Source organism: Curcuma longa, chromosome 15 (genome assembly GCF_044706935.1).
Source record: "Curcuma longa cultivar G26 ecotype Majalengka, Jawa Barat chromosome 15, ITB_CL_G26_1.1, whole genome shotgun sequence".
Taxonomy (NCBI): Eukaryota; Viridiplantae; Streptophyta; class Magnoliopsida; order Zingiberales; family Zingiberaceae; genus Curcuma; species Curcuma longa.
Genome location: NC_133875.1, coordinates 7063641 through 7088338, shown reverse-complemented (window position 1 = coordinate 7088338; position 24698 = coordinate 7063641). Strand labels below are relative to the sequence as shown.

At 36.3% G+C, this 24698-nt stretch overlaps 2 protein-coding genes and 2 long non-coding RNA genes across 4 annotated transcripts; 2 read left to right on the top strand and 2 right to left on the bottom strand.

Annotated features, from left to right (window-relative positions):
• Positions 1-7235: 7235 nt before the first annotated feature.
• Positions 7236-8009, bottom strand: LOC141846321 (protein S40-7-like). Its single transcript, XM_074734338.1, is given in 2 exon segments — positions 7236-7306; positions 7309-8009. Coding segments are annotated over 2 exon segments (714 nt in total). The 5' UTR covers positions 7952-8009.
• A 2080-nt stretch (positions 8010-10089) lies between these two features.
• On the bottom strand, positions 10090-10980 carry LOC141846320 (protein S40-7-like). The gene has a single exon (XM_074734337.1). It carries the CDS (start codon positions 10846-10848, stop codon positions 10132-10134), a length of 717 nt encoding a protein of 238 aa, XP_074590438.1. The 5' UTR covers positions 10849-10980; the 3' UTR covers positions 10090-10131.
• A 3646-nt stretch (positions 10981-14626) lies between these two features.
• On the top strand, positions 14627-16610 carry LOC141846672 (uncharacterized). Its single transcript, XR_012603350.1, has 5 exons — positions 14627-14818; positions 14913-14964; positions 15183-15312; positions 16320-16388; positions 16470-16610. It is a non-coding gene; the product is annotated as an uncharacterized LOC141846672 (long non-coding RNA).
• Positions 16611-18451: 1841 nt separating this feature from the next.
• On the top strand, positions 18452-23540 carry LOC141846671 (uncharacterized). The gene is made up of 3 exons (XR_012603349.1): positions 18452-18539; positions 23220-23318; positions 23433-23540. It is a non-coding gene; the product is annotated as an uncharacterized LOC141846671 (long non-coding RNA).
• The last annotated feature ends 1158 nt before the right edge of the window (positions 23541-24698 follow it).

Sequence of the window (24698 nt, the reverse complement as noted above, 5' to 3'; positions counted from 1 at the left end):
CCTTGGGTTCCCTTTATTGGAACTATGTTCCTCTTTATTTTTGTTTCTAACTGGTCAGGTGCTCTTTTACCTTGGAAAATTATACAGTTACCTCATGGAGAATTAGCTGCACCCACGAATGATATAAATACTACTGTTGCTTTAGCTTTACTCACGTCCGTCGCATATTTTTATGCGGGTCTTAGCAAAAAAGGATTGGGTTATTTTGGGAAATACATTCAACCAACCCCCATCCTTTTACCAATTAACATCCTAGAAGATTTCACAAAACCTTTATCTCTTAGTTTTCGACTTTTCGGAAATATATTAGCTGATGAATTAGTAGTTGTTGTTCTTGTTTCTTTAGTCCCTTCAGTAGTTCCTATACCTGTCATGTTTCTTGGATTATTTACAAGTGGTATTCAAGCTCTTATTTTTGCAACCTTAGCCGCGGCTTATATAGGTGAATCCATGGAAGGTCATCATTAACTAGCTTTTCGAATAGTCTTTTTTTTTTTTTTATTCTATCATTAAGCAATCCCACATGATTCATGATAATCCAATTGGATGAGTAAGATAATAGTGTATGATTCCATCATCTAGAATTGTAGGAGAAAAGATAGACAATATTCCAACATAATTCTAAAAAAAAGAAGGGCTGGGGAGGTTATAGTTAGAGTATAATATATGTAATAATGTCTATAGGCTCTAAACCCCCGTCTATTTTTCTAGGAATTATTCTATTCCAGAATCAATTAAAAAAAATTAGGATGGTTTACATTATGGAAGAAAAGAATGGATATGTGATATTAGAATCACATTAAATATTCTTTAGTTATATGAGATAAGTCTATCCATAATATCGCTATATTACATAACTATATAATATTTATTTTTTTTTTTTAGTATTGTTTATTTTATTCATTTATTTATTATAGTATTGTAAGGCTAGAATTTCTATTTTTCCTAATTACAACCAATCCTATAATCATAATCTGGATCCTCATTATTCATATTTGTTATGTTATATATGAATTCTTATTTGATAATATGTATAATATACAATACAAATTACAAATAATATAATTTATTATAATTATAAATAAATAATTAGGTGCATTTGGTTTGTAGAATAATATATTCATTTTATTAAATTTATACTATTTTTTTTAACATTAACTATTTTATCTTGTCGTTTAGAAACTCATAATAAATTAATTATGTCAATTTGGTATTAATTATGCTCTTTGAATTTTATGTACTTGATAAATTAGTTAATGTTGAAAGCTGATGGAAATTTTATTAAAATAACTAAACTATAAGATATATTTGGTAATAAAACTTTTTTTTTATTTCCTGTTGATGACAACGGAATAAATATTTCCATATGGTTTAATATATAAATTTATCTAGATGGTGGATTTATATTTATCTTTGAAATTTATTCCAAATCCTCTTTGAATTTTATGTACTTGATAAATTAGTTAATGTTGAAAGTCGATGAAAATTTTATTAAAATAAGTAAACTATAAGTATATATTTGGCAATAAATCTTTTTTTTATTTCCTGTCGATGACAGTCTAAATAAGTATTTCCATATGATTTACTGTATAAATTTATCTAAATGGTGATTTTATATTTATCTTTTAAATTTATCCTTTTTAAAAGTGTATTAAAATAACTTAGGTTAGAAATAAATATATTTAATTATTATTAATAATACAACATTTTATCATATTACCATAGTATCAACGAAGCACCACAGGGGATTTTTTCCTTCCATAAGAAACGAAACACTGACCGTCTAGATGAACCTCCACAAGCATTTTTGTAATTTACTCAGATAATCGATAAAAAATTTCTATGAGATCAAATTAATAAAATTAGATACCGCTGACTATAAAAAAAAAATATATAGATATTAACATAGAACCACCATCTTTTCCTTGTCAAAAATCACCGACCACCATGACTCTCTCACCCCTTTTTATTCATCTCCATGGTCGTCCTCATCTCTCTTCTCCTACTCCATCAACCCCATCGACATCCCTTGTATGGCGGCGACGTAGAGCATAAAACTATATGCTTGGAGTCAAGCAACTTGAGCAAGTTAGATTTTAGGACAGTGTCCAATTTACCTTAACTGAGTGAGGCAAGCTACTTGAATCGACAGATTAGTCAAGCTAATCAGGTTAATTTTGTTTGCCAAGCTAATAGGGTTGGTCAAACCAGGATTGATCAAATATGCTAGTCAAACTAATTAGATAGGTAATCGAACAAGTTGAATTGGTGGAACAGATGTGCACGATTTGACCAAATGAAAGTGTCCGATAACTTATTTGGGTAAGTCAACATGGAGTAAGCCAATAGCTGATGTAAATCTAACTTACAATGAATAGTCCAACAAAGTAAATAATAATAAAGAATTTTTTGATCATATTAAAAACCAACGCTAAATCAAGAAAAATTGAACAAGCAAAAGTATAAGACTATCATCAAGCGTTTAAATGTCTAACCTTACCAGTTTGTCCAAAGTAAAAAAAAAAAAGCTTACATCTACTGTGGTACTAAGGCTTTGTGATTAAAAGCTACAAATCAAGAAAACAGTGAGTTCAGTTAGCTTTTGCCCGCCCTCCATAGAGGAGAAAGCAGATGTTCATAGAGAATATAATGGTACTAAGAATCTCATAATAGGAATCACGTGCATCAACAAATCAGCTATTTATTGAGTTTGATCCAAACTTCGAAGCATATATCAGCAATGTACAATTTTGTGGCATGATGATTTTATGCAGTCATTTGACGCAGTGCATTGTAGGGAAATTAGTAAATAGCAACCCCTTGCGTACGTTCAAATATAACATCCAATCAGGGATGTTAGGCAGAACTGCGGAAGCTCCAGAATGAAGGCAACAAGTAATAAGTTTACATGAGCAAACATGTATTGAAGGAATGTCTTACACTCAAATCGACCATGAATCAAGTTTAAACCACCAAGGAAGCTTGCGCAACTTACCAAGGTTGATTAAATAAGGCTCTTCTTGAATCTGCGTCTGTTCAGGAGGGAAAAAAAAAAGAATGATTCTCCTAACGTCAGGAATTTAGAAGATTCCAACATCAATCAAATTCTAGGCACTTCAGGCAATTGAAGAAACTACCAACAGAAACTGCTGAACAAAATGACAAATCTATTTAAAATCCAACCAAATGTCTGTCTTATCCAGTGATGGATGAAGAACTGTCCACAATTGGTATAAACATCAACGATTCTTGTACCTACTTGGGTGCTGAAACAAATAAAAGGAACGCGATGCAAGCTCAGATGGAGATACACGGCAGCAAATGATTCCCAGGCAAATTTTGGTTTCTTGGTCTTCAGATTGCTTACCTCTTGATGTTTATGTTTTCAATACCGTTAACTTGAGGACCTTCAGGATTATCAAAATTTCTTTACTATTGCGATTAGGCCTTTTGTTAGCAAAACAAGGAACATTTTCCTTAAGAAAATGGAGGTAACTGTTGTTAATAAAATTAATGTTCAAATCTATTCCCTTGTGCAATGTTATATACAACATCATGACAAAGTTGTTGGTTAAAATATGAGGCCTCACATGATGAATATGATATTATAAATAAACAATGGGACTTTCTTACGTGGTAAGAATCTTCAGAACAATAGTGCAGCGTTGAGTGAGATTGTGCACTCATTCTATAACTCAGTGCTCAAGTCCTTATGTTAATGTGAAAATTGATTTGGAGAAAACTTTTCACAGGGTTTCCTAAACCCTAAAACCTCATTAATGTCTGTGTTGTATTTGTATTGCAATCTTGTTAGCCAAAAGATTAGCATTGGTAAGTTCTGATGTGTTTTCTATACAATTATGGTGATATAGTACTGGTTTAAGGATTACTAGTGCTTTGAGGTGCAAGGAGGACGCTTATCCTTTTTGAACCAAGGCTTATATTTCTCCTTTGAGGATTTTTGCTGCAATTCAGAATTTACTCGTTGATAGGATTTCTATAAAGAAAACAGTTGGAGAAAAAAATATTTATCCCAAGCTTAATGCCTATGCACTCACTGACATCAGGGTGGTTAATGATATTATGCTAATAAGTGAAAAACAAGATTATCCTAAGGGTCTGATGATGCTACTGAAAGAAAGATCAATCACATTAATGTTCTCCTCATTAGGGAAGAATAACATGGTTAGAATTTTTAATCATATTTAAAATTATTGAAAATTACAAAGTTGTTTAAGTTAATTAAAATTTTTATAATTTGTTATATTTTTAGAAAAAAGTTGGAGAATTTTAGTATTTTAGAAAAGTCAATAGCTTTTTATTAGGATAACTGAGTTATTGTTTATAAAGAAGAATGAGTTTTATTGTGATTTTGTGAATCTAAGAAAGGGGATTAAGATTCCATAGATTAGTACAACTATCAATTAATAAAAAAACCCCCATTCAATTCTCTGTGAGATAAAAAAAAAATTATGTGGGATACTTATCTCCATTTGCTTCATTAATTTTGTACTAGCATTTTTATGTGATTTGAGGGTTCAATTTGGTGTAACATAATCCACTTAAGTACTTGTTGGATATTGTGATAGCATAGTTCAAGACAGATCTATATATCTTACTAAAAGCATGCCATTAAACTATTGAAGGATATGGGAAATTGGCATGCAAGCAAGCTAACATGTTTAGAAAAATGTATCTGAAAGTAGTTAGTTGAGTGATCAACCTATCTCACACACGCCCAGCTTATGTTATACGTGATGTGAGCTAGTTCATGCAAAATTTGAAGAAACTACATTTGCTTGTAGCCTACAAGATATTGCATTACCAAAAAGGAACTATGGAAAAAGGAATCTCGTTCAAGAAACATAACAAGATTACACTTGAAGAGTATACTGATTTTGACAATGTGGGTTTAAGAACAAAGAGGAGATCTACCTCTGGGTATTGCACCTTTCTTGAAGGGAACTTAGTTGCATACAAGAACAAAATGAAATATGGTGGCACAGTAAAGTGCAGAATCTGAATTCTAAGCCATGGCACATGGGTTATGTGAATAACTATGGTTAAAAATTATCTTGGAGGATTTAAAAATTGAATAGAACGGTCCTATTTGCCTCTACTATGACAATAAGTCAAGAATGAATATAGCATATAATCTAATGCAACATGACAAAACAAGACATCTTGAAGTTTGCACTCCTTATGTACTTGCAAGGTCCCAAAAGTGAATAACAATTCACCAATTTAGACATGAATTACCATGCTAGGAATTAAAATGTCTATTCACAGGCTTGAGAGAGAGTATCAAAAAATCTAATCGATTAGAGGATTGATTTGTGACTATCTTAGAAATTATTAAGGTTGTGAACAAGACAAGCCGAGCTTTGTGTTGTTCGACCTTGTTTGATAAGGTAATCAAGCCAAGCCGAGTCGAACCTAAAATGAACCAAGCCATTGAAATAGATGTTCAAGCTTGGATTGGTTTCTTTTTATAAGCTTGAGCTTGGTTCAAGCTTAATTTGAACTTGATTCGTTTAGATGTTATTGAGCTCTCAATTTGAGCTTGTTTGATCGTTTGAAACTTTTATATTTTTAAACTTGTTTGATTGGTTAGTGAGCTTGATATTATTACAGGGTTGCTTGTTTGTTTCGAGAGCTTCTTTATCTACAAGTTAATTGACGACCTTCTATATATTGAACAAACATAAACACACTCTTACCATGTCGAACACCATGTTTCCTCATGAACATTTGGTTCACTTACAACCCTGAAATTATTGGTATTTGGTTCACCATTCATAAGAATCTCTAATTCTCCTTCATTATAAAATTTCCTTAATTGGTTTCCTTTTTCCTCTTCCCTTTTTCTCCTTTTCTTAAAACTAGTAATTATTAGGCATTGTTTGAGTTGGGAGTAAGATTAGTAAAAGTATCTTAAATTTGTAAGTTAGCAAAAGTAAGATTTTATAATAATTTCATGTTAAAATGATATATTTTTTTCATAACCACAAGAGTGGGAAGATAATTGAAAGAGTAAAATGTTCTAAGCATTCTCTATTTTATTTGCGAAGCAATGTACAAAGATTAAACTCTACTTAAATTTCTTCTCCTACTCCAACCAACTTCCACGTCTTCTACCTCCTCCACTTTTCTTCTTCTTTCATCACGCTTTTTTCCCTTTAATATTGTGGTTTAAACAAGGAGAAAAGAATATTAGGAAGAAGAAATTAATAAGATAGAGAGAAAAAAAGATTGCTCAAGAGGTTATGATAGAAGAGGAAGTTTATGAGAAAAGAGGATAATCAGGATCACAAAAACAAGTGTAATGCTTCCTTTACGGTTTTAAAATTTCAAGTGCTAACCAACACATTAGTTAGCAAGTGAAACATTTAATTCCAAATGGCAACCAACATGTTAAATTGATTGAGATGACAAAAGCTACAAGATGACTGCAAAGACAAATTCTGTGAGGTGTAAAATAAAGAAACCCGCTCAACAATGAAACTTGTGTGCTTAGCAAAGACAATAATGACCACAACAATGACGATGACCCAAATGACACTAGAGCCTTAGCGCGCAAGGCTTCTGTGAGGCCCACAACAACTGTGACAATCTCAATGGTAGGCAACAGCAATGGCAGTGAGGTTGTGATGAAGGTAAAGATTTGGCACAATGCTCCCATGAGTGAAGTGACCACGATGAGAGCTAGGGTTTGAGTTTTATATCTTATCTTCTTCCTTCACCTCCTCCAAATCTTCCTCTCCTCCTCCCATAATTGTTTCCTCGTCCTCCTCGTAGGTGCCTTTAACACCATGTGTCGGGCGTTGACACCTCGGATATGGCACTGGGACATCTCTGAGACCAAAATCCTAACTCGGTAAGATTTCAAACCTTGTTTTTCTTCCTTTCCTCTCATCCATCCTTCCTCTCCTCCATCTATTTCTATATTTCCTTGGTCTTATTGTATAAAGGAAGTAATGGCTCTAGGTCTTCCCCATAATCCGACAGGTTTCAGCAACGGTTCAGCTGGTTAGGATCAATGCCAACTGAACTTGGAAATCGACACTAATATTTATATTGAAATTCAAAAGCAGCCACAAAATACTGATGAAAATACGGAAGGAAAAAAGGTATTGAACAAAATATTATGGATTCCATGCAATTCAATTCCAGAACTAATAGATGCAAGAATTCCGTTTGCAATAAAAAATTTTCAGTAACGAGTGCTTACCGTATCAATCAAGAAACCCCGTCTGCCTAAAAACAGCATCACGGACGCGCCGCAGATCTCTTCCTTTGAGCGTTCTCCAGCTCCTTCCAGGACCGAGAAGGTTGTCTTGGGCGACCCCCTTCCACTGCTCCTGGCGACGATCTCATGAGGCGGCATCATTTCGTTATCGTCCTCGTCTCCAACATCGGCTACACCACTTTCCTCCATCTCGAATCGTCTCATCCTCCGGGGGACAACCGGCACGTTGACCGGAAGCGAGTACGCTTGGTGCGCCCTCCCGCTCGGCGTCGAGAGCGAGTACTCGGGCTTCGGCTTCGGAACCGAGGGGATCATCCGCGCGGAGCCCGCGGAAGCGGGCGATGGCGAATTGGAAGCGGAGGAGGACGCGGAAGAAATCGAGGGTTTCCTCTGTATGAGATGCGGACCAGCGGCGATGACCGGGGAGGAGGATCCGCTCGCGTCGTCCTCCGGAAGGGCAGCTAGGATTCCTAACCCGCGGTCGGGAGGGCGTGGGAGAGCAGAAACGGGAGGAAGGTCTTCGCTCGGCGAGGCAGGCGGAGGCGGCGCCGGCTCCTGCCCGTCTGCGATGGAGGTCCACAAGACGTCGGATTCGTGGAGCTCGACGGCGGCGCCCGCGGATTCGCCGGAGGGCGGCGATGGCGACAAGATGCCGAGGAAGCGGCTGGAGCCGGCGGATCGGTGGCGGCCGAGGCTCTCCATGGGTGCTCCAACAATCGCCGTAGTGATCGCCTCGAAGCCTGAAGGGATTCCAAGTCAACCTGTTCCATTTGCCACGCTGAGGATGAAATTAAAGGCGTCGGTCGATGGAAGTTGCAGATTTCATCGTCAATGAGAAGTCTCTCTCCATCGGTTGCATCATTTCACCGAGTAAACCGATTTGGACTCGCAACAACGCCGCTGAGATTCCAAAGTCCGCACGCGGTCGAGGCCCCACAAGCAAAGGCAGCACTTGAGACGTGGAGTTTGGAAGCAGGTTGCAACTGAGAGTTGCCCTAAAACCACGTGAGTTAATTAAATTATCAATTATGCATCTTATTACATTATCATATTTATCATTTAAATAATTATTTAATTAAATTTAATTTTATGATAAATTCTCCTACAAAGTCATTATAGTCTAATTTTTTAAATGAACGAACATAAACACACTCTTACCATGTCGAACACCATGTTTCCTCATGAACATTTGGTTCACTTACAACCCTGAAATTATTGGTATTTGGTTCACCATTCATAAGAATCTCTAATTCTCCTTCATTATAAAATTTCCTTAATTGGTTTCCTTTTTCCTCTTCCCTTTTTCTCCTTTTCTTAAAAGTTGTATACTAATTATACATATAGTCTTGTGATGTATAAGAGAAATACTAAAATTTCTTCTCTCAACTCTGTCAAGTTATTTTTAAGAGATGAATTTAAAGGTCAAGAGTTAATGTATGTGGAAATGCATAAAATATAAATTCATTCCAAACTTACTTCCATCTACTTGGATTCATATTGACTCCTATTTTGGGTCACTTCTAGCTAGTAATTATTAGGCATCGTTTTGAGTTGGGAGTAAGACTAGTAAAAGTATCTTAAATTCGGAAGTTAGCAAAAGTAAGATTTTATGATAATCTCATGTTAAAATGATATAATTTTTTAAAAACCTCAAGAGTGGGAAGATAATTGAAAGAGTAAAATGTTCTCAGCATTCTCTATTTTATTTGCGAAGCAATGTACAAAGATTAAACTCTACTTAAATTTCTTCTCCTACTCCAACCAACTTCCACGTCTTCTACCTCCTCCACTTTTCTTCTTCTTTCATCACGCTTTTTTCCCTTTAATATTGTGGTTTAAACAAGGAGAAAAGAATATTAGGAAGAAGAAATTAATAAGATAGAGAGAAAAAAAGATTGCTCAAGAGGTTATGATAGAAGAGGAAGTTTATGAGAAAAGAGGATAATCAGGATCACAAAAACAAGTGTAATGCTTCCTTTACGGTTTTAAAATTTCAAGTGCTAACCAACACATTAGTTAGCAAGTGAAACATTTAATTCCAAATGGCAACCAACATGTTAAATTGATTGAGATGACAAAAGCTACAAGATGACTGCAAAGACAAATTCTGTGAGGTGTAAAATAAAGAAACCCGCTCAACAATGAAACTTGTGTGCTTAGCAAAGACAATAATGACCACAACAATGACGATGACCCAAATGACACTAGAGCCTTAGCGCGCAAGGCTTCTGTGAGGCCCACAACAACTGTGACAATCTCAATGGTAGGCAACAGCAATGGCAGTGAGGTTGTGATGAAGGTAAAGATTTGGCACAATGCTCCCATGAGTGAAGTGACCACGATGAGAGCTAGGGTTTGAGTTTTATATCTTATCTTCTTCCTTCACCTCCTCCAAATCTTCCTCTCCTCCTCCCATAATTGTTTCCTCATCCTCCTCGTAGGTGCCTTTAACACCATGTGTCGGGCGTTGACACCTCGGATATGGCACTGGGACATCTCCGAGACCAAAATCCTAACTAGGTAAGATTTCAAACCTTGTTTTCTTCCTTTCCTCTCATCCATCCTTCCTCTCCATCTATCTTTCCTATTTCTATATTTCCTTGGTCTTATTGTATAAAGGAAGTAATGGCTCTAGGTCATCCCCATAATCCGACAGGTTTCAGCAACGGTTCAGCTGGTTAGGATCAATGCCAACTGAACTTGGAAATCGACACTAATATTTGTATTGAAATTCAAAAGCAGCCACAAAATACTGATGAAAATACGGAAGGAAAAAAATATTGAACAAAATATTATGGATTCCATGCAATTCAATTCCAGAACTAATAGATGCAAGAATTCCGTTTGCAATAAAAAATTTTCAGTAACGAGTGCTTACCGTATCAATCAAGAAACCCCGTCTGCCTAAAAACAGCATCACGGACGCGCCGCAGATCTCTTCCTTTGAGCGTTCTCCCAGCTCCTTCCAGGACCGAGAAGGTTGTCTTGGGCGACCCCCTTCCACTGCTCCTGGCGACGATCTCATGAGGCGGCATCATTTCGTTATCGTCCTCGTCTCCAACATCGGCTACACCACTTTCCTCCATCTCGAATCGTCTCATCCTCCGGGGGACAACCGGCACATTGACCGGAAGCGAGTACGCCTGGTGCGCCCTCCCGCTCGGCGTCGAGAGCGAGTACTCGGGCTTCGGCTTCGGAACCGAGGGGATCATCCGCGCGGAGCCCGCGGAAGCGGGCGATGGCGAATTGGAAGCGGAGGAGGACGCGGAAGAAATCGAGGGTTTCCTCTGTATGAGATGCGGACCAGCGGCGATGACCGGGGAGGAGGATCCGCTCGCGTCGTCCTCCGGAAGGGCAGCGAGGATTCCTAACCCGCGGTCGGGAGGGCGTGGGAGAGCGAAACGGGAGGAAAGGTGTTCGCTCGGCCAGGCAGGCGGAGGGGGCGCCGGCTCCTGCCCGTCTGCGACGGAGGTCCACAAGACGTCGGATTCGTGGAGCTCGACGGCGGCGCCCGCGGATTCGCCGGAGGGCGGCGATGGCGACAAGATGCCGAGGAAGCGGCTGGAGCCGGCGGATCGGTGGCGGCCGAGGCTCTCCATGGGTGCTCCAACTATCGCCGTAGTGATCGCCTCGAAGCCTGAAGGGATTCCAAGTCAACCTGTTCCCATTTGCCGCACTGAGGATGAAATTAAAGGCGTCGATGGAAGTTGCAGATTTCATCGTCAGAGAGAAGTCTCTCCATCGGTTGCATCATTTCACCGAGTAAACCGATTTGGACTCGCAACAACGCCGCTGAGATTCCAAAGTCCGCACGCGGTCGAGGCCCCACAAGCAAAGGCAGCACTTGAGACGTGGAGTTTGGAAGCAGGTTGCAACTGAGAGTTGCCCTAAAACCACGTGAGTTAATTAAATTATCAATTATGCATCTTATTACATTATCATATTTATCATTTAAATAATTATTTAATTAAATTTAATTTTATGATAAATTCTCCTACAAAGTCATTATAGTCTAATTTTTTAAATATGTATTTTTAATTAGATTAGAAATTTATGAAAAACAATATTAAAGATCTTTATGATATAAGGAAATATTATATTAATTATTGACATTGTAGTATTATGTAAAAACTTTTATTTTGTAAAAGAAATAACAAAATTATTCATAACTTTATTACTTAAACAAAATATCAAATTATAGTTTACAATTTGATCACATTAATATTTAATTTATCATAATGTAATATAATAGGAAAATTTATCAAATCCCCCACTTCAATTTACTAAATATCACCTCACTTTAATATTTACTAAGAGCATCTTTAATGCGTTTGGTTTACAGTAGACAGAAATACAGAGACAGAAATACAGAAATACAGAAATATAGTAGAGACATGGACGCATTTACAATGGTCTCTATATCGTATTTGGTAATACAGAGACAGGGAAAAAAAGAAATTTGATTTTATTTCGATCGCGGTCGGATCTGACCCCGTGAGTTAAGGGAAATCGGCCAACAGTGGTTGGGGCGCGTAGGGCTCTGTTTTTGAGAGCCCCCCCTCTTTCTTATGCCAATAGGGAGACGTTACGTACTTTAGATTTAATAATATAACGCAAATTAAAATATTCTTCCAAGCGGAAGCAAGAATATAAATAATAATTCTTGTAAAATAAACATTTATTTAATTCTTAATTGGTATAATTTGGGGTGTAACACCACACATCGAACACCTTTCCAGCTACTTCCTCTTTCCTAAAACTTTTCCTTTTATTTATCTGCAATATGAGGAATGCAAACAAAAATATTTTATTTACATTTTATTTCATGCATTTTAAAATATTAATTTTAAATTAACTCATATGTTTAAATTTCTTATCTTTGGGCCCTGGCGGAGTATCAATGCGCGCATCTCTGATAGAACTCGGGGTAGCTAGCCACCGAATGCTACCAGAGGACTTATCTTATCAGGCGAACCTTTGGCCTGGAATTCCTTTCCTTATGCCCTTTGGCCGGGAATTCATGATGGGCGAACCTTTGGCCCGATACCCGCCTCTTAAAAGTAAAATACATTTCTTATACTTCTTATATCATGCAATTCTACCATTTATGTATACTTCAACAAAATCATGCATATACTTTAACAAGATCATGTTTATGGAAAAACACGGAACAATTTACGCATGTTATGTAAAAGAACTTTATGCATGCTTTTAATAAAATCATACTATAGAAAGAGTAAAGAAGATAACGGAACTACTCATATTGCAGGTAAGAGATATACTTACCTTCTGCGCTAATTTCCTTACAATTCTTCCGTTAGAGAAAAAAAAAATCTCCTCGGCGATCTTCCTATGTCTACGCGTTCTTCTCGCGGAGAGGAGCGTCCTTGTAGAAGAAGTTCTCCGGAAGTCTTCCTTATGATCCTAGGGGACGGACTCCTCGTTCTTCGGGTTTGGGGCGCCGAGAAGGAGGAGAAAGGAGGGCGACGGCATTCTGAGCGAGAGGTGAGGGAAGGGTTTTCGAAGATAATGAAAACTCTATCTTAAGCCTCCTATTTATATTAAGTGATTTCTAGATCTAATTCGCCGATAAATAAAATTCGGTTTCTTTTTTTTTGTAACAAACTTGCTGGGCACTTGGTTATTGGAACTATCTTAAGAGTCCTAAATTTTAAAAGGTCGCAGGATCGAATCCAGCCTCGGACATTTTCCGATTTTTAAACCTAACTCGACTATAATTAAATTTCGGTTCCTTTTTTTTCGGAACAGACTTGTTGATTCTTTTGGTTATTGAAATTATTTTGAATTGTAAATTCTTAAAGGTTGCGGGTTCAAATCTCATCTAGGACATTTACGCTCCTATTTATTTTTGCTACTTCCGCTAATCTAAAAATTCCAGAAAAAATATTCTAAAATTTCTGAAAAATCATAGAATATTTCTAAAATTATTTTTGAGAATTTTTAAGCGCTACAATTTATAATTAACCCTTATCTCTTTATGAAATATTCTAAATCTAACCAATAATCTTAAGTGAGGAAAATACGGGTGTTACAGATTCCGATCGGATTTCCGCCACAATCCGACCGGAATCCGACGCCGGCCGAAGCACCGGCGAGTTGCGCGTCCAACGCGCCCGGCCTGGCGGGCGGCGATGACCGGACGGCGGCGCGACGGTACCGGAAGCGGAGATGGATAGTTTTTGTCTCCGTCTCCGTTTCAGTGTCCTCATTTTTACAGTGGACAGAAATGGAGAAAACAATGTGAAATCCTCAAAACCAAACGGGGAATTTTTAATTTGGAGCATTAATAACATTAATATACATTTTTTTTGAACACCAGAAAAAAATTGTTTTAGTGTTATAACATACTCAGTGCTCTACTTCTAAATTTGCAAACCTTAAATTTTAACAATTAAAATATTTAGTTTGCACTTTCAAATAAACTTAAATGTATTTAAAACTATTATTTAAATATTTATTATTTTAAGTTTTATTTTCTAATAAAACAGGTTTTCAGAAAATTATTAAATTTTTATAATTTAAACCCTGATTACTAATTTCCACCTCTCTTCTTGCTTCGATGCCTCGAGCTCCGGCTCCTCGACTCTTCTGCTCCCCCTCCGACGGCTACTTAAGAGAGCAAGTCAAAGAGCAACAAGGGGAAGAACCCTAGCAAGAGGCTCAAGCAGAAGGCATCGCCCATGCCCGGGGCCGACCCTGGAAACCTAGCAGGAAGATGAAGAAGCTCTTTTGGAAGCGTGACCGGGAGTATCACTCGGACAAGGAGGACGAAGACGACGAGGAAGTTCTGGTGGAGCCTTAGAGCGACGCGGAGCAGGAGGAGGAATAACAGAGGAACGGTTTGGGTGTCGGGGATTACGGGAGCGACAGTTCCGAAGTTGAAGATGAGGAGGACGGGGAGGGAGTGAAGCATGGCATCACCAGGTTTGTCGAGGGTTGAGGGATTTGAGGATCGTTGTTTCTAAGATTATGAAGAGGCACCTCCGGGATGATTCCCTTGTAAGTGTTGTTAATGGTGCTTGAATGCCAATATCTGGAAGATTGTTATTTTCTTAGATCTAGCTTTTATCGTCTTACGGCCCAAGATTGTCAGCGCATAAGAAGCTTGTTGCAGAAAAGCTTGCAGAAGAGGATATAGCTGCTTAAGATGAAAGGGGAGACAAGATGGAAAAAAAAAAAGATGGTTAGTGTGATTAATTATTGGACTTGCCATAAATTGCCTCCTCGTCCTGTTTGCTTTCATTACGGATCGGTAGGTGCAGTATGTATATGCTTTCACATTTTTCATTCTGCATATGCGATTTGGCAGCCGAGAAGGGGCACGCTAAAGTGGAGAATTTCTTGAATGCAGACGAGGAGTTTCTTAAAAGAAGTAATCTTTGGCTTCCAAAGGACGTGACTTAACATCTTTGTAAATTATGTGTTATCCTTCAGTCTAGCCATTTACTGTGCTTCAGTTTCTTTCCCCTCTAACTAAAAAGTCTTCATCTTGCGTGTGTGATGCTTTACTGGATTATCAGTTGTGAAGTTATTTGATGCAGCAAGAGAGTAACCATTCTAACTTACTCAGTTTTGAATTTTTTTTTCTTTAAATGATGTGGGGTTTTTACTCGTGACAATAACATTTAAATTTCCATTTCAGGTCAGTAAAGCACAGAGTTCCCAGAATGGCTTGAATCCTCTGAGCTCCATAGGTGTAAAATTATGGAATGATTTCTGTACATGCAATTTGTTGTCCTTTGTTCAGTATGTAGTTATCTAATTTTTAAAGAACATTTGGATCTCTATATTACTCTTCAAAAATTGAACTATACAGCAGAAATCATTTTCACAACAATCATTTTAGTAGATTCTTGTAATACATGTCCTTGAATTAAATGTAGAAGCAATAAGAGTGGTATTATGTTCACAGGTTGATCATTTTTTTGGTACTACAAGGTGAAGATACTTCCATGGCTGGTCTGAAATATCATGCTGTGTTAGACAGCATGGCCATTTGTACCTTTTTGGTAAATTACCAAAATCAATTACTCATTGACAGGGTAAATCTCTCCTATCCTATTTGTGTCAATGATATTTTGAAGAAAACTTTAAAAAATTCAAAATCAACTTTCAGAGTTATTTTTACTGTAAACTGTTTTTTCACTCCTTTTTTCTAGAAGAAAAAACTGAAAAATAAAAGATTTTGGGTTTCGAGATAGGGTATTACATGGGTGCTTTGTTTTCCAAATGCCTATAGTCAAGTTCAATTTGATGTCATTTTAGCTTTTTCACCTACCGACTATAGTTGTGTTGGACATACTTTTAGTAGACATTTGGCACCCCCATCAATCACATGTAAAATTTTTTTAGAAATAGCCACATCAAACACTTTGATTAATCCACACTCATGATATCTACTTGTATGCTGTATCTGAGTCCCAGGAACATATGTTTTAGCATATTCTTCTTTGTTTCAAAAGACTTATTTCACTAACTTTCTTGCTTTGTTTACTAAAACTGTTTTTTAGTTATTTTTTTATACTATGTGGATTTACCAAATGCTAATATATTTAGCAGTTTGTCTTCAGTTATTTTTCTATACTATGTGGATTTACCAAATGCTAATATATTTAGCAATTTTGTCTTATACCTTAGCAATAGAACCAATTCTTTCAATTTGTGCATCATGGACTTTGTGCCTCTCCTTGTGTTTTTAGTTCATGTACATGCACTTTTGATCCATAAAGAGGTAATTTTTCACTTAAGATTAATAATGGATGACTGCTTAAAGTGAATTATGGATTATGATCCCTGTGGTATTGTCTGAAATCCTGATGTCCACATCCAGGAATAGGAAGCAACGGTTTTAACTTTTAAGAGAATTAAAATTTCCATTGTTTCGGACTAAGAGAAGCAGATATCATGTATAATGTTAATCTTGATTAATTTTTTGACATCTATAAGTATATTTATTTGGTCTATTATTACATGTGCACAATGACAGGACACTTACATACACATTACTTCATCTTGTCTTGATATTTCTCATACTATCACTTGTTTGCAGAAGTGTCTAAAAGTGTTCTTCATTCATCAAACTTTGAAGTCCTCATGTATAATGCTACATGTATAAAAGGTTATTACACCTAAGCCCTTACACTATGATATGTTTGTCTGAAAATGCTGTAATCACTTCTGTATTTTGTGATCTCAACAGTTTTGGCTAAAAGAAAACAAGCATTTTTTCGGAGCTACGAAAGCCAACAACCTAGGTATGTTAAATCTTAGTTACTTTGTACGTGCAATATACTTGCTACTAATTTTCATTTTCCTTTTACCAAGCTATTGCAAAATATAAAATTTGGTGTATGAGCCATTTTCTATGGATATATTCACATGGGTAATGTCTATTCTTCCTATTTACAATCTGCCTATTTATATTTCACTCTCCTTTCACTAACATGCAAATCTCATTTGGATTATAGTTGTCTCAAGTTTTTGAAACAGCATTCATGCAAGATTTGTTCATACACCTGATCAATATACGTAATATGTGTGCATATGCACTAATTAGAAGTGTTTTGGTAAAACTTTATTTGCATTCATATTGGTTTGATCATTTATAGTTACCACCCATAATGATTATATTGTAGCTTGATAAGGAACTTGATTGGAAATTAAGACAACATATAACTGTACAAATATATTCAAATGCTGCATATATAATATGGTGAATCATTACATATGCTAGTGTTTTAAAAACTAGTTTATGCAACCACATTGCCCTTTTCAACAAGGGATTGCATTATTTTTCTTTAGGTGATTTGCCTTGGTGGCTAACTAGCCACTTATGCATGCTAGGTGAGTGCTTGTTTAGGCTATCTATGTAGTGAGAAGGAAAAAAATTGGTTTGGTCCATTTAATAGTTAGGAATTTAATTAGGGCCTTGGTGATGAACTTTCTCCACCAAAGAAGATTTTTTTGTTATGATTGTGAAATATTGAATTAAGAGTTTGATGTACAACATTTGTAAATATTACATATTTGTTTTGCAAGGAATAAACATTTTATATTCGTGTGATCGTAAATTACCTTTAAGGCTTAAAGGAAAGTTTTACAAAATGACGGTTATATCTGCTATATTATATGGAGCTGAATGTTGAGTTATGACTCGAGCATATGAGCAGAAAATGAGAGTCGTAGAGATGAGGATGTTAAGGTGGATGTGCGAACATACAAAGATACATAGGATAAGAAATGAAAATATTAGAAAAAAAGTTGGGGTTGCATTTATTGAGGAAAAAATTCTGATAGACATGTTTAAGACTTGTCGTTTTTAAGGAAGGGGAGAAAAATTTCTTGATTTGTTAAAACATAATAAACATAAATAATAGATGGATTTTTAAAAAAGTATTTTTGGTTTTTAATCGACCAAATTTACTTGACATTTGTGCTGAAGTAGAGGTTTTACCTAATTTGGGCAAAAAAAAGGCTTATGTGGAATAAATTCCCAACTCTTTCTTGAGATGAAATCAAGGGAAAAGGCACTTGAGGATTTTTTTCCCTAATTGTATTTCTTTGTGGTTTTTTCCTTAGAAAATAAGTGTTAAGTTTTCTAAGTGTGTAATATTAATATACTTTGTCAGGTTTATGTTAATCAATTTTATTAATATAAATGAGTAGTCCGGTGTATGAAGTTCAATATAAGGTCCCGGAGAAGAATTAGATCACATTGGGTTTATTATACGCAATTTTATCTTGCATTTTGAAAAAGATTGTTTTCATGATTTGAACCCGTGACTTCAAGGGCATATGACTGTAATTTTACCATTACGCCAAAGCTCCCCATCAATCAATTTTAGCAACATAAATATTTAAATATTTTTTTAATACTGGGCACATGTCCCTGCATTCTGCACGTACCATATTAAGTGCGTCAATTGCTTGCCTCTGAAAAATGTGTTTTAGACCTTTGGCATATAGGTATAGGTCCACATAAGTGTTGTGATCGTCTGGGGCAGCAAAGACAATGGTAGTTATAATTGTGTCAATTTTTCCCGTCCTTATGAGGCTAGAGATCAAACCAAAAAGATAAGTCAAATATACTTTTAAATTAAATACATATCTTCTTGGAAGTTATGCAAGAGATTTTGTCCGATTTCTACTTCGTCCATGTGACTTGGTTTTTGTCATAATGCATAGGTGCTAACGTTTGGTGGAGAGACAGAGTATAAGTCAATGTCCCCGGGAGGAGTTGATGGCGATGGAGAGAAAGGAGAGTCACTAGGTATGCCATCTCATGACACCTCCCTTAGAAATTTGATCAAAGGTCTCTTTTTTATCTTATATATAGAAATTGACTTCCGACTATTTAATCTGGGTTGTCAATTCAAATTCAATCAATTAAAAGTTTAATAAACTAGGAATCAATTCCTAGTTTGTCTCAACTATGTTATAATTTGAAAATTAATTGATTTTATAAGATTTTAAACCTTTTAGAATTTTTACAACTCTTATTAAATGGTTTTTAAAATTATTTTTTCTCTAAACTAATTTTCATAACTCTTAAAAAATTAATTTGAGCCTTTTAAAATTTTAAATTAAAATCCGATTAATCTTAATTTACCCTCTTATTTAATCGCACAAATTAATGCTAATTAAGTGTCAAATTTAATTGAATAAATTAAATTTTATTTATTCCAATTAAATTCTCTACTTAAAATTAGTTAAAGTAATTAACACTTAATTATATAAAAGTTATGAAGATAATTAACTCTTAACTCTTCTTTTTTCTCTCAAATTACATGTTTTTTTTTATGTTGATAGGTTGAGCCTTGTGCATAGATTGTAGACTTCTAGAGATAATGGTAGTATACGTAAATGATCAAATAAAATTGAATTGGTCGTTTGAAATATTCTCCTGTTTACCGTGAGTGATAAATTTTATGTCACTCACATTCCTATGGCTAGCAACATATCTAACCATAAGTATACATATAACACTCAATATACAACTGTGTTAAAATATGTCGATATTCTTATCATGTTACCTCCTTGAATAAGGACAACCTCCTTGAATAAGCAAATTATAAATATTAGGTAATATTTCAAATTATATTCATTGTGAGACATGTCTAGTTGGTTGGTCTCAAATATTTCACATGCATAGTTGTCTACATTCTATCTATCGGCATGATATGACATAGTCCATCTTATAATAGGAATATAGCATGCATTGATTGTATCCCCAAATCAATGTCTCTAAATTGCTATGACCGGGACATCCGATTGTACCACTTTGTATGCCTTAGAATTGTCTCACATCTCAATCAAATTGTTATTAAAAAATGATACTATTTGGATTTTATTAAATAAGCAATTGCTTCATTTTGTTTCTAAGGCACTATCACTATGTTACATATTTTTATGGTTCTTATACTTAAATTTGAAAATTTTAGTAAGCTGCGTTATTCTCCAATGTTTTGTCTTTGAGTTCATAGTTTTTTTTTAAAATATTTTCTAATGGAAATTGGGACTGTCAAAGACAATTGCATATTAATTTGTTGGAGTCTAAATAGCATCAACTTTGAGTAAATCAGTTAATATATGGTATTGCATTTCATGGATCCTCTATACCAAAACCCTAACTACACTCGGATCTCCTATTAATTTCATAATTGCATATGGTACATATGATCCACACTGCCAATATAAAATAATATTTTTTTATTCTCCCATTCATTAGTGTTTCTTTGTCATGATTTACCTGAACTCCATCCCTTCTTCACCAGAGCTTCAGTTTTCATTAAGAAGATGAAATAATAAGGGAGATTGAAACATCACTTGGGTCTTCCCACAGTTTGAATCGATCTGGTTTTATCAAATCCAATTAAACCAACAAAAGATCACTCGATAAAAATGTTTATGCATTTTTTTTAGAAATGGGACCCGGGGGGGGGGGGGGGGGGGGGGGGGGGGGGGGGGGGGGGGGGGGGTAATTATATCCTAATATTTCAATTTGGTACAACTGTGACGTCAACTACAGGCAAAGTCTAGCGACTGACAAATGCGCATTAATATTTTTGTGAATTTCTGATTGCTGCTTGAGCCATCTAATTATGATCAGGAATTCAAAGTAGTCTTTTTTTTTGGTATTTGTTAAAATTTTCAACCAATTCATATAAACTATATATAATTTGATAAAGTTATTTTTTTTTTTATAATCTAAGTGCTCGGGCTTCGCCCGATTAATCTTCGCCTACTAGGTAAATTTGGAGTACAACTTATGCACACTCAGAAACTTTAAGGTAGATGATTAATTTGTCAGTGACATATATGAATTTATTGTCCTGATTTTTGCAAGTGGTATAGGAGTTTCTTCTATTAAAGATAAAATTTAGAGAGTATCATGAAGAATCTTCACGTCACGGATAATTAATCCATTTGTTTCTGGGTTTATTACATACACATGTACTTGTAGGTACTTAGTTTGTTCACTTAGTAAAGAGCAATCCGGTGCACGAAGCTCCCGCCAATGCGGGGTTCCGGAGAAGAGTTGGACTACATTGGACCAATTGTACGTAGCCTTTACATTTTGCAAGAGGCTGTTTCTGCGACTCAAACCGTAACCTCAAAGTCATATGGCAGCAACTTTACTGTTGTGTCAAGGCTCCCCTTCAGTTTGTTCACTTATTAATGTTAGTATTTAGAACAACGGGTGTGAATATTCTGAAAAGCATTAAACACTAGTGCTATTATGGTTTTTAACTCTATAAAACATCTTTTTTTTTACTTTAAAATATTTGGTTGTTTGATTTCATTACAGTCAAATAAGAAAAATATTGTTCTTTGTGCTAAATAAATATTATGGTTGAAGTAGTTAAGTTGGATTCCATCCAAATGTTACTTGGATTCTATTGAACAACTCTATGATTGTTCTATTTGATCACTTTCCTTCTGATGCCAGACACAATAACGGTTATCTTGCGGTCAATATTGATTCCATTGGTTCGAACATGAATGCCAGAAATAATCTTCTAAAATATGTTGATTCGAAAGAATATCATAAAATTGAAAAAAGAGAAATAAACGGCACGGTCGAAAATATTATTCATCCAAAAACTAACTCAACATCAACTAAACAATTGTTTAACTAGCTTAAAACTTTCAAAAAAAAAAAATGAAACTAACAAAATAAACTCTAAAAGACCAAAGTTAGGTTGTTTGGCGATTGAGCTCGCTTGAGTCGTGGCGGCGCCACACGGTTGTGCTAGCTGGCACGACCGTGCTAGGGAGCATGGCTAAGCCGTGTTCCTTGCTGGAATGCTGTGGTTCACTTCATCAAGAAGCAGAATGCAACACGGTCATGTCAAAGGGATATGACTTGACGATGTTGGCTGTTGGAAAACTCAATTTCACTTCGATAGGACTCAAAATGAAGCACGCCTGCGCCAAGGGACATGGGCTGGCCGTGTTTGCTGGACGCCTCGGTTACTCCTGTATCTATCGCCTTGAGTTGAAAAGAACTCGTCCTCGAGTTTAGGTTTTGCTCACTAGTTGGTAGCCTAAGAGGAAGATCCTTTGGCCTCAACTCTGTAAGATCCCTTCATAGCTGCTGCGCTTTTGCCGGTAAATCAGGATTTACGTCTATTGTATTGTTCTTGCAAGGTAGCAAAGCATAGACTATGTCTCTATGCCTCATCTCATCTAAAACCCTGGACATAGAAAGTAGGTTAGTATTATTGGTTACTAGGGTAGAAGTGGTTTCCAATGTCCAATCCTGATTCATGGTTTCTTGCCAGTTTGCATTGTTTGACCAGTCAGCTATAGTAACAACATTATTTGGTTCCCAATCAACTCTATCTTGACTAGTATCTTCTTCTTGTTGCTCAGCTATATCAGTAGGGGTTTTTTGCACAACTTGAGTATCAATATGATGATTTCTCTCTAACCTAAGCATATCTCCTCCGAGTCGTCCGTGGGAGACAACATACTCTTGCGAACGACCAAAATCTCACGGTCATCATCATAAAACACCTTGCCAACTTCTTCTTTGTCATATACTAGCTCGCTAGTTGCCTTAGTTTCGTCTTCCATGTCTTTCTCAATTAATAAATTGTTGCCCTTTTGATTCGCAGGTTTCTTGCAATTGATTGCTCTGTGTCTATGTTTATCATGACAAACACATGTGATAAAAGGTTTAGAATCAACCTGTGATGACGGCAAGATAGAATGCGAATCTTGAGGGTGAGGGGACACGATCTAATCATGTTGGCTGCTGGAAAACTCGATTTCACTTCGCTAGGCTTCAGAATGAAGCACGTTCGTGTCAAGGGACACGGGCTGGCCGTGTTTGCTGGACGCCTCGGTTGCTCCTGCATCACCTTCTCAGATCAGATCAACAATCAATTGCAAACTTTTGATGGTAGCATCCTGCTCCTTGACCATGGTTAGACTTGTAGCTGTGCCCAGAAAAAGGGAAAATTCAGTGCACCAAGTCTGAGAAACAGAGTTCCCTGCACTAGGTGCGTGTTAAAATGGTTCTCAAAGATATTTCTGCTGGGAATGTTGTTAGGAGCAATGAACCTCTACCAGGTCTACCAGGGAGTAAGGTAATATGTCCAAATCTGGGTTGACAGTCCAAATCTGAAATGAAATGTGTTTGCAATATAGGCTAGCAAATATGCTTTGAAAGTTGCCATCCTACCTTTTTGAATAGGCAAAATTGCATATATATATATATATTTTATTTAATATTTTGAAATGAAATCAATAATTTTAGATAAGTTGGTAGAGATTTTGAGAAAGATATATATACCGTATTAATTTTTTAACGGTAAATAATTTCACTATTTTAAAAGGGATAAGTATGATCTTTGAGGACGTGTCCGTTCTCTTTGAGGAGGTGGTTCTCTCTCGACTAAGCTATTTTACCATGAACTAGAGTAATAATTGAATGCTTCTGCAGATTTGTAGCTCCAAGGAAGAAAAAGAATCTGGATGGTCTCCACTTTGGGACAGTTAGATGCTTACAAATTCAAAGTCGAAAGATCGGGATAAAACAGCAGTAAGATAAAGAAGAATGAATACCCCCAGGATTCTTTTTCTTCTTCACGCAACTGCTAAGATGTTTGCACTGTAGCTGGATTCTTAATTGGTCATCTTTCTTTTCTGTGAACAGGAACTTGTGACTGTGGAGAAGGTTTTGTCCGACAGTTCCTCAGATGGAGAATAGTTGCAGGAAGAATATTATTGGATGAGTACGGCTATAAATTTCCATCATGGGAAATAATGGTAATGTTTCCTCAGAAACATCATGTCCCATAGTGTACTGTTAAACCTCTAAATTTATGCATGTGATGGTTTTAAAGGAGAATAAAATCTGCAGGGAGTGGAAGAATGATTTTTTTTTCCCCCTGGAATAAATGGCAGTATTCATGAAGAACCAAGTTAATCGTCAGAAGTGTTCTCGAGTGAGCGTTGAAAAGAAGCAATGAACGCCGTGAAGCTGCCTTTTGATGCATCTTCCGTTCTATCCACACTCTATCCAGCAACAACTCTGATCCATGAAGATTTTGTTACGAATTTACAGATGGCTTATGAAAGACATGTGAAGAACGATGGATGCAAACAATTACACAGGTAGGAGATCGAGGCAAGTCACCAGTTGGGGTATTATAGTTATCACTGTATGATCATCTGACAAGATAAGCTAATCCCCACTCTTCCCGCCTTTTAATATGTTCCAATGGACCAAACGCACGTCAGTCGGCTGACGTCGCTCTGTGTCTTCCCAATGCAGGTTTGGTTAATTTAATCTGGTTTCATCATCAAAGCAGAGAAGTCCAAGGTTCAAGGAATAAAAATACATTATCCACCCCTATAATGAATGTGGCAAGACTTTGATTAGTTCCACATGGGTTGCATCTGGTCTCTCCCAATGAGGACTATTGTAATGCAACAGGGCACATAAAAAATTATAAGAATAAGATTGTGAAGAGATGGATAATGGATTGATGTACCTCATTCGGGGTTGCAAGCTCCGTGGAAGGTATCAACAATGTCTGTATAAATCGGCTGTTGGGCGATTGATATCATTGTATAGAATACAAAAAGTACAAATTTCAGCATCAAAGCTTGCAATGGCGACAGCTGAACGACAAGTGTCCTCAGGCATACATGCATTGTTCTCGGTCACCCAATGCTTCCCCAGTCAGATTTATTGTGCTTTGAGAGACTATTATTATTATGTTGGTTGAAACTAGTCAGTTAAAGATAGTTCATTTGAGGTGAATACAATTTAGCTAAGGTGGTCAGCTATCGTTGGATGTGGATGAGTTTGATCCCAAGTGTTTTATTTATCTTCCTTATTAATTAGGGGAGGAGAGACCAAGTGTGTGTAATTTCTCTCGTCTCTTATTTTTCCTTTAATAATTTGGGAAGGTCA

Coding starts and splice junctions, on each gene's coding strand:
- LOC141846320 (XM_074734337.1), bottom strand. CDS start 10,848: ATGGAGAGCCTCGGCCGCCACCGATCCGCCGGCTCCAGCCGCTTCCTC.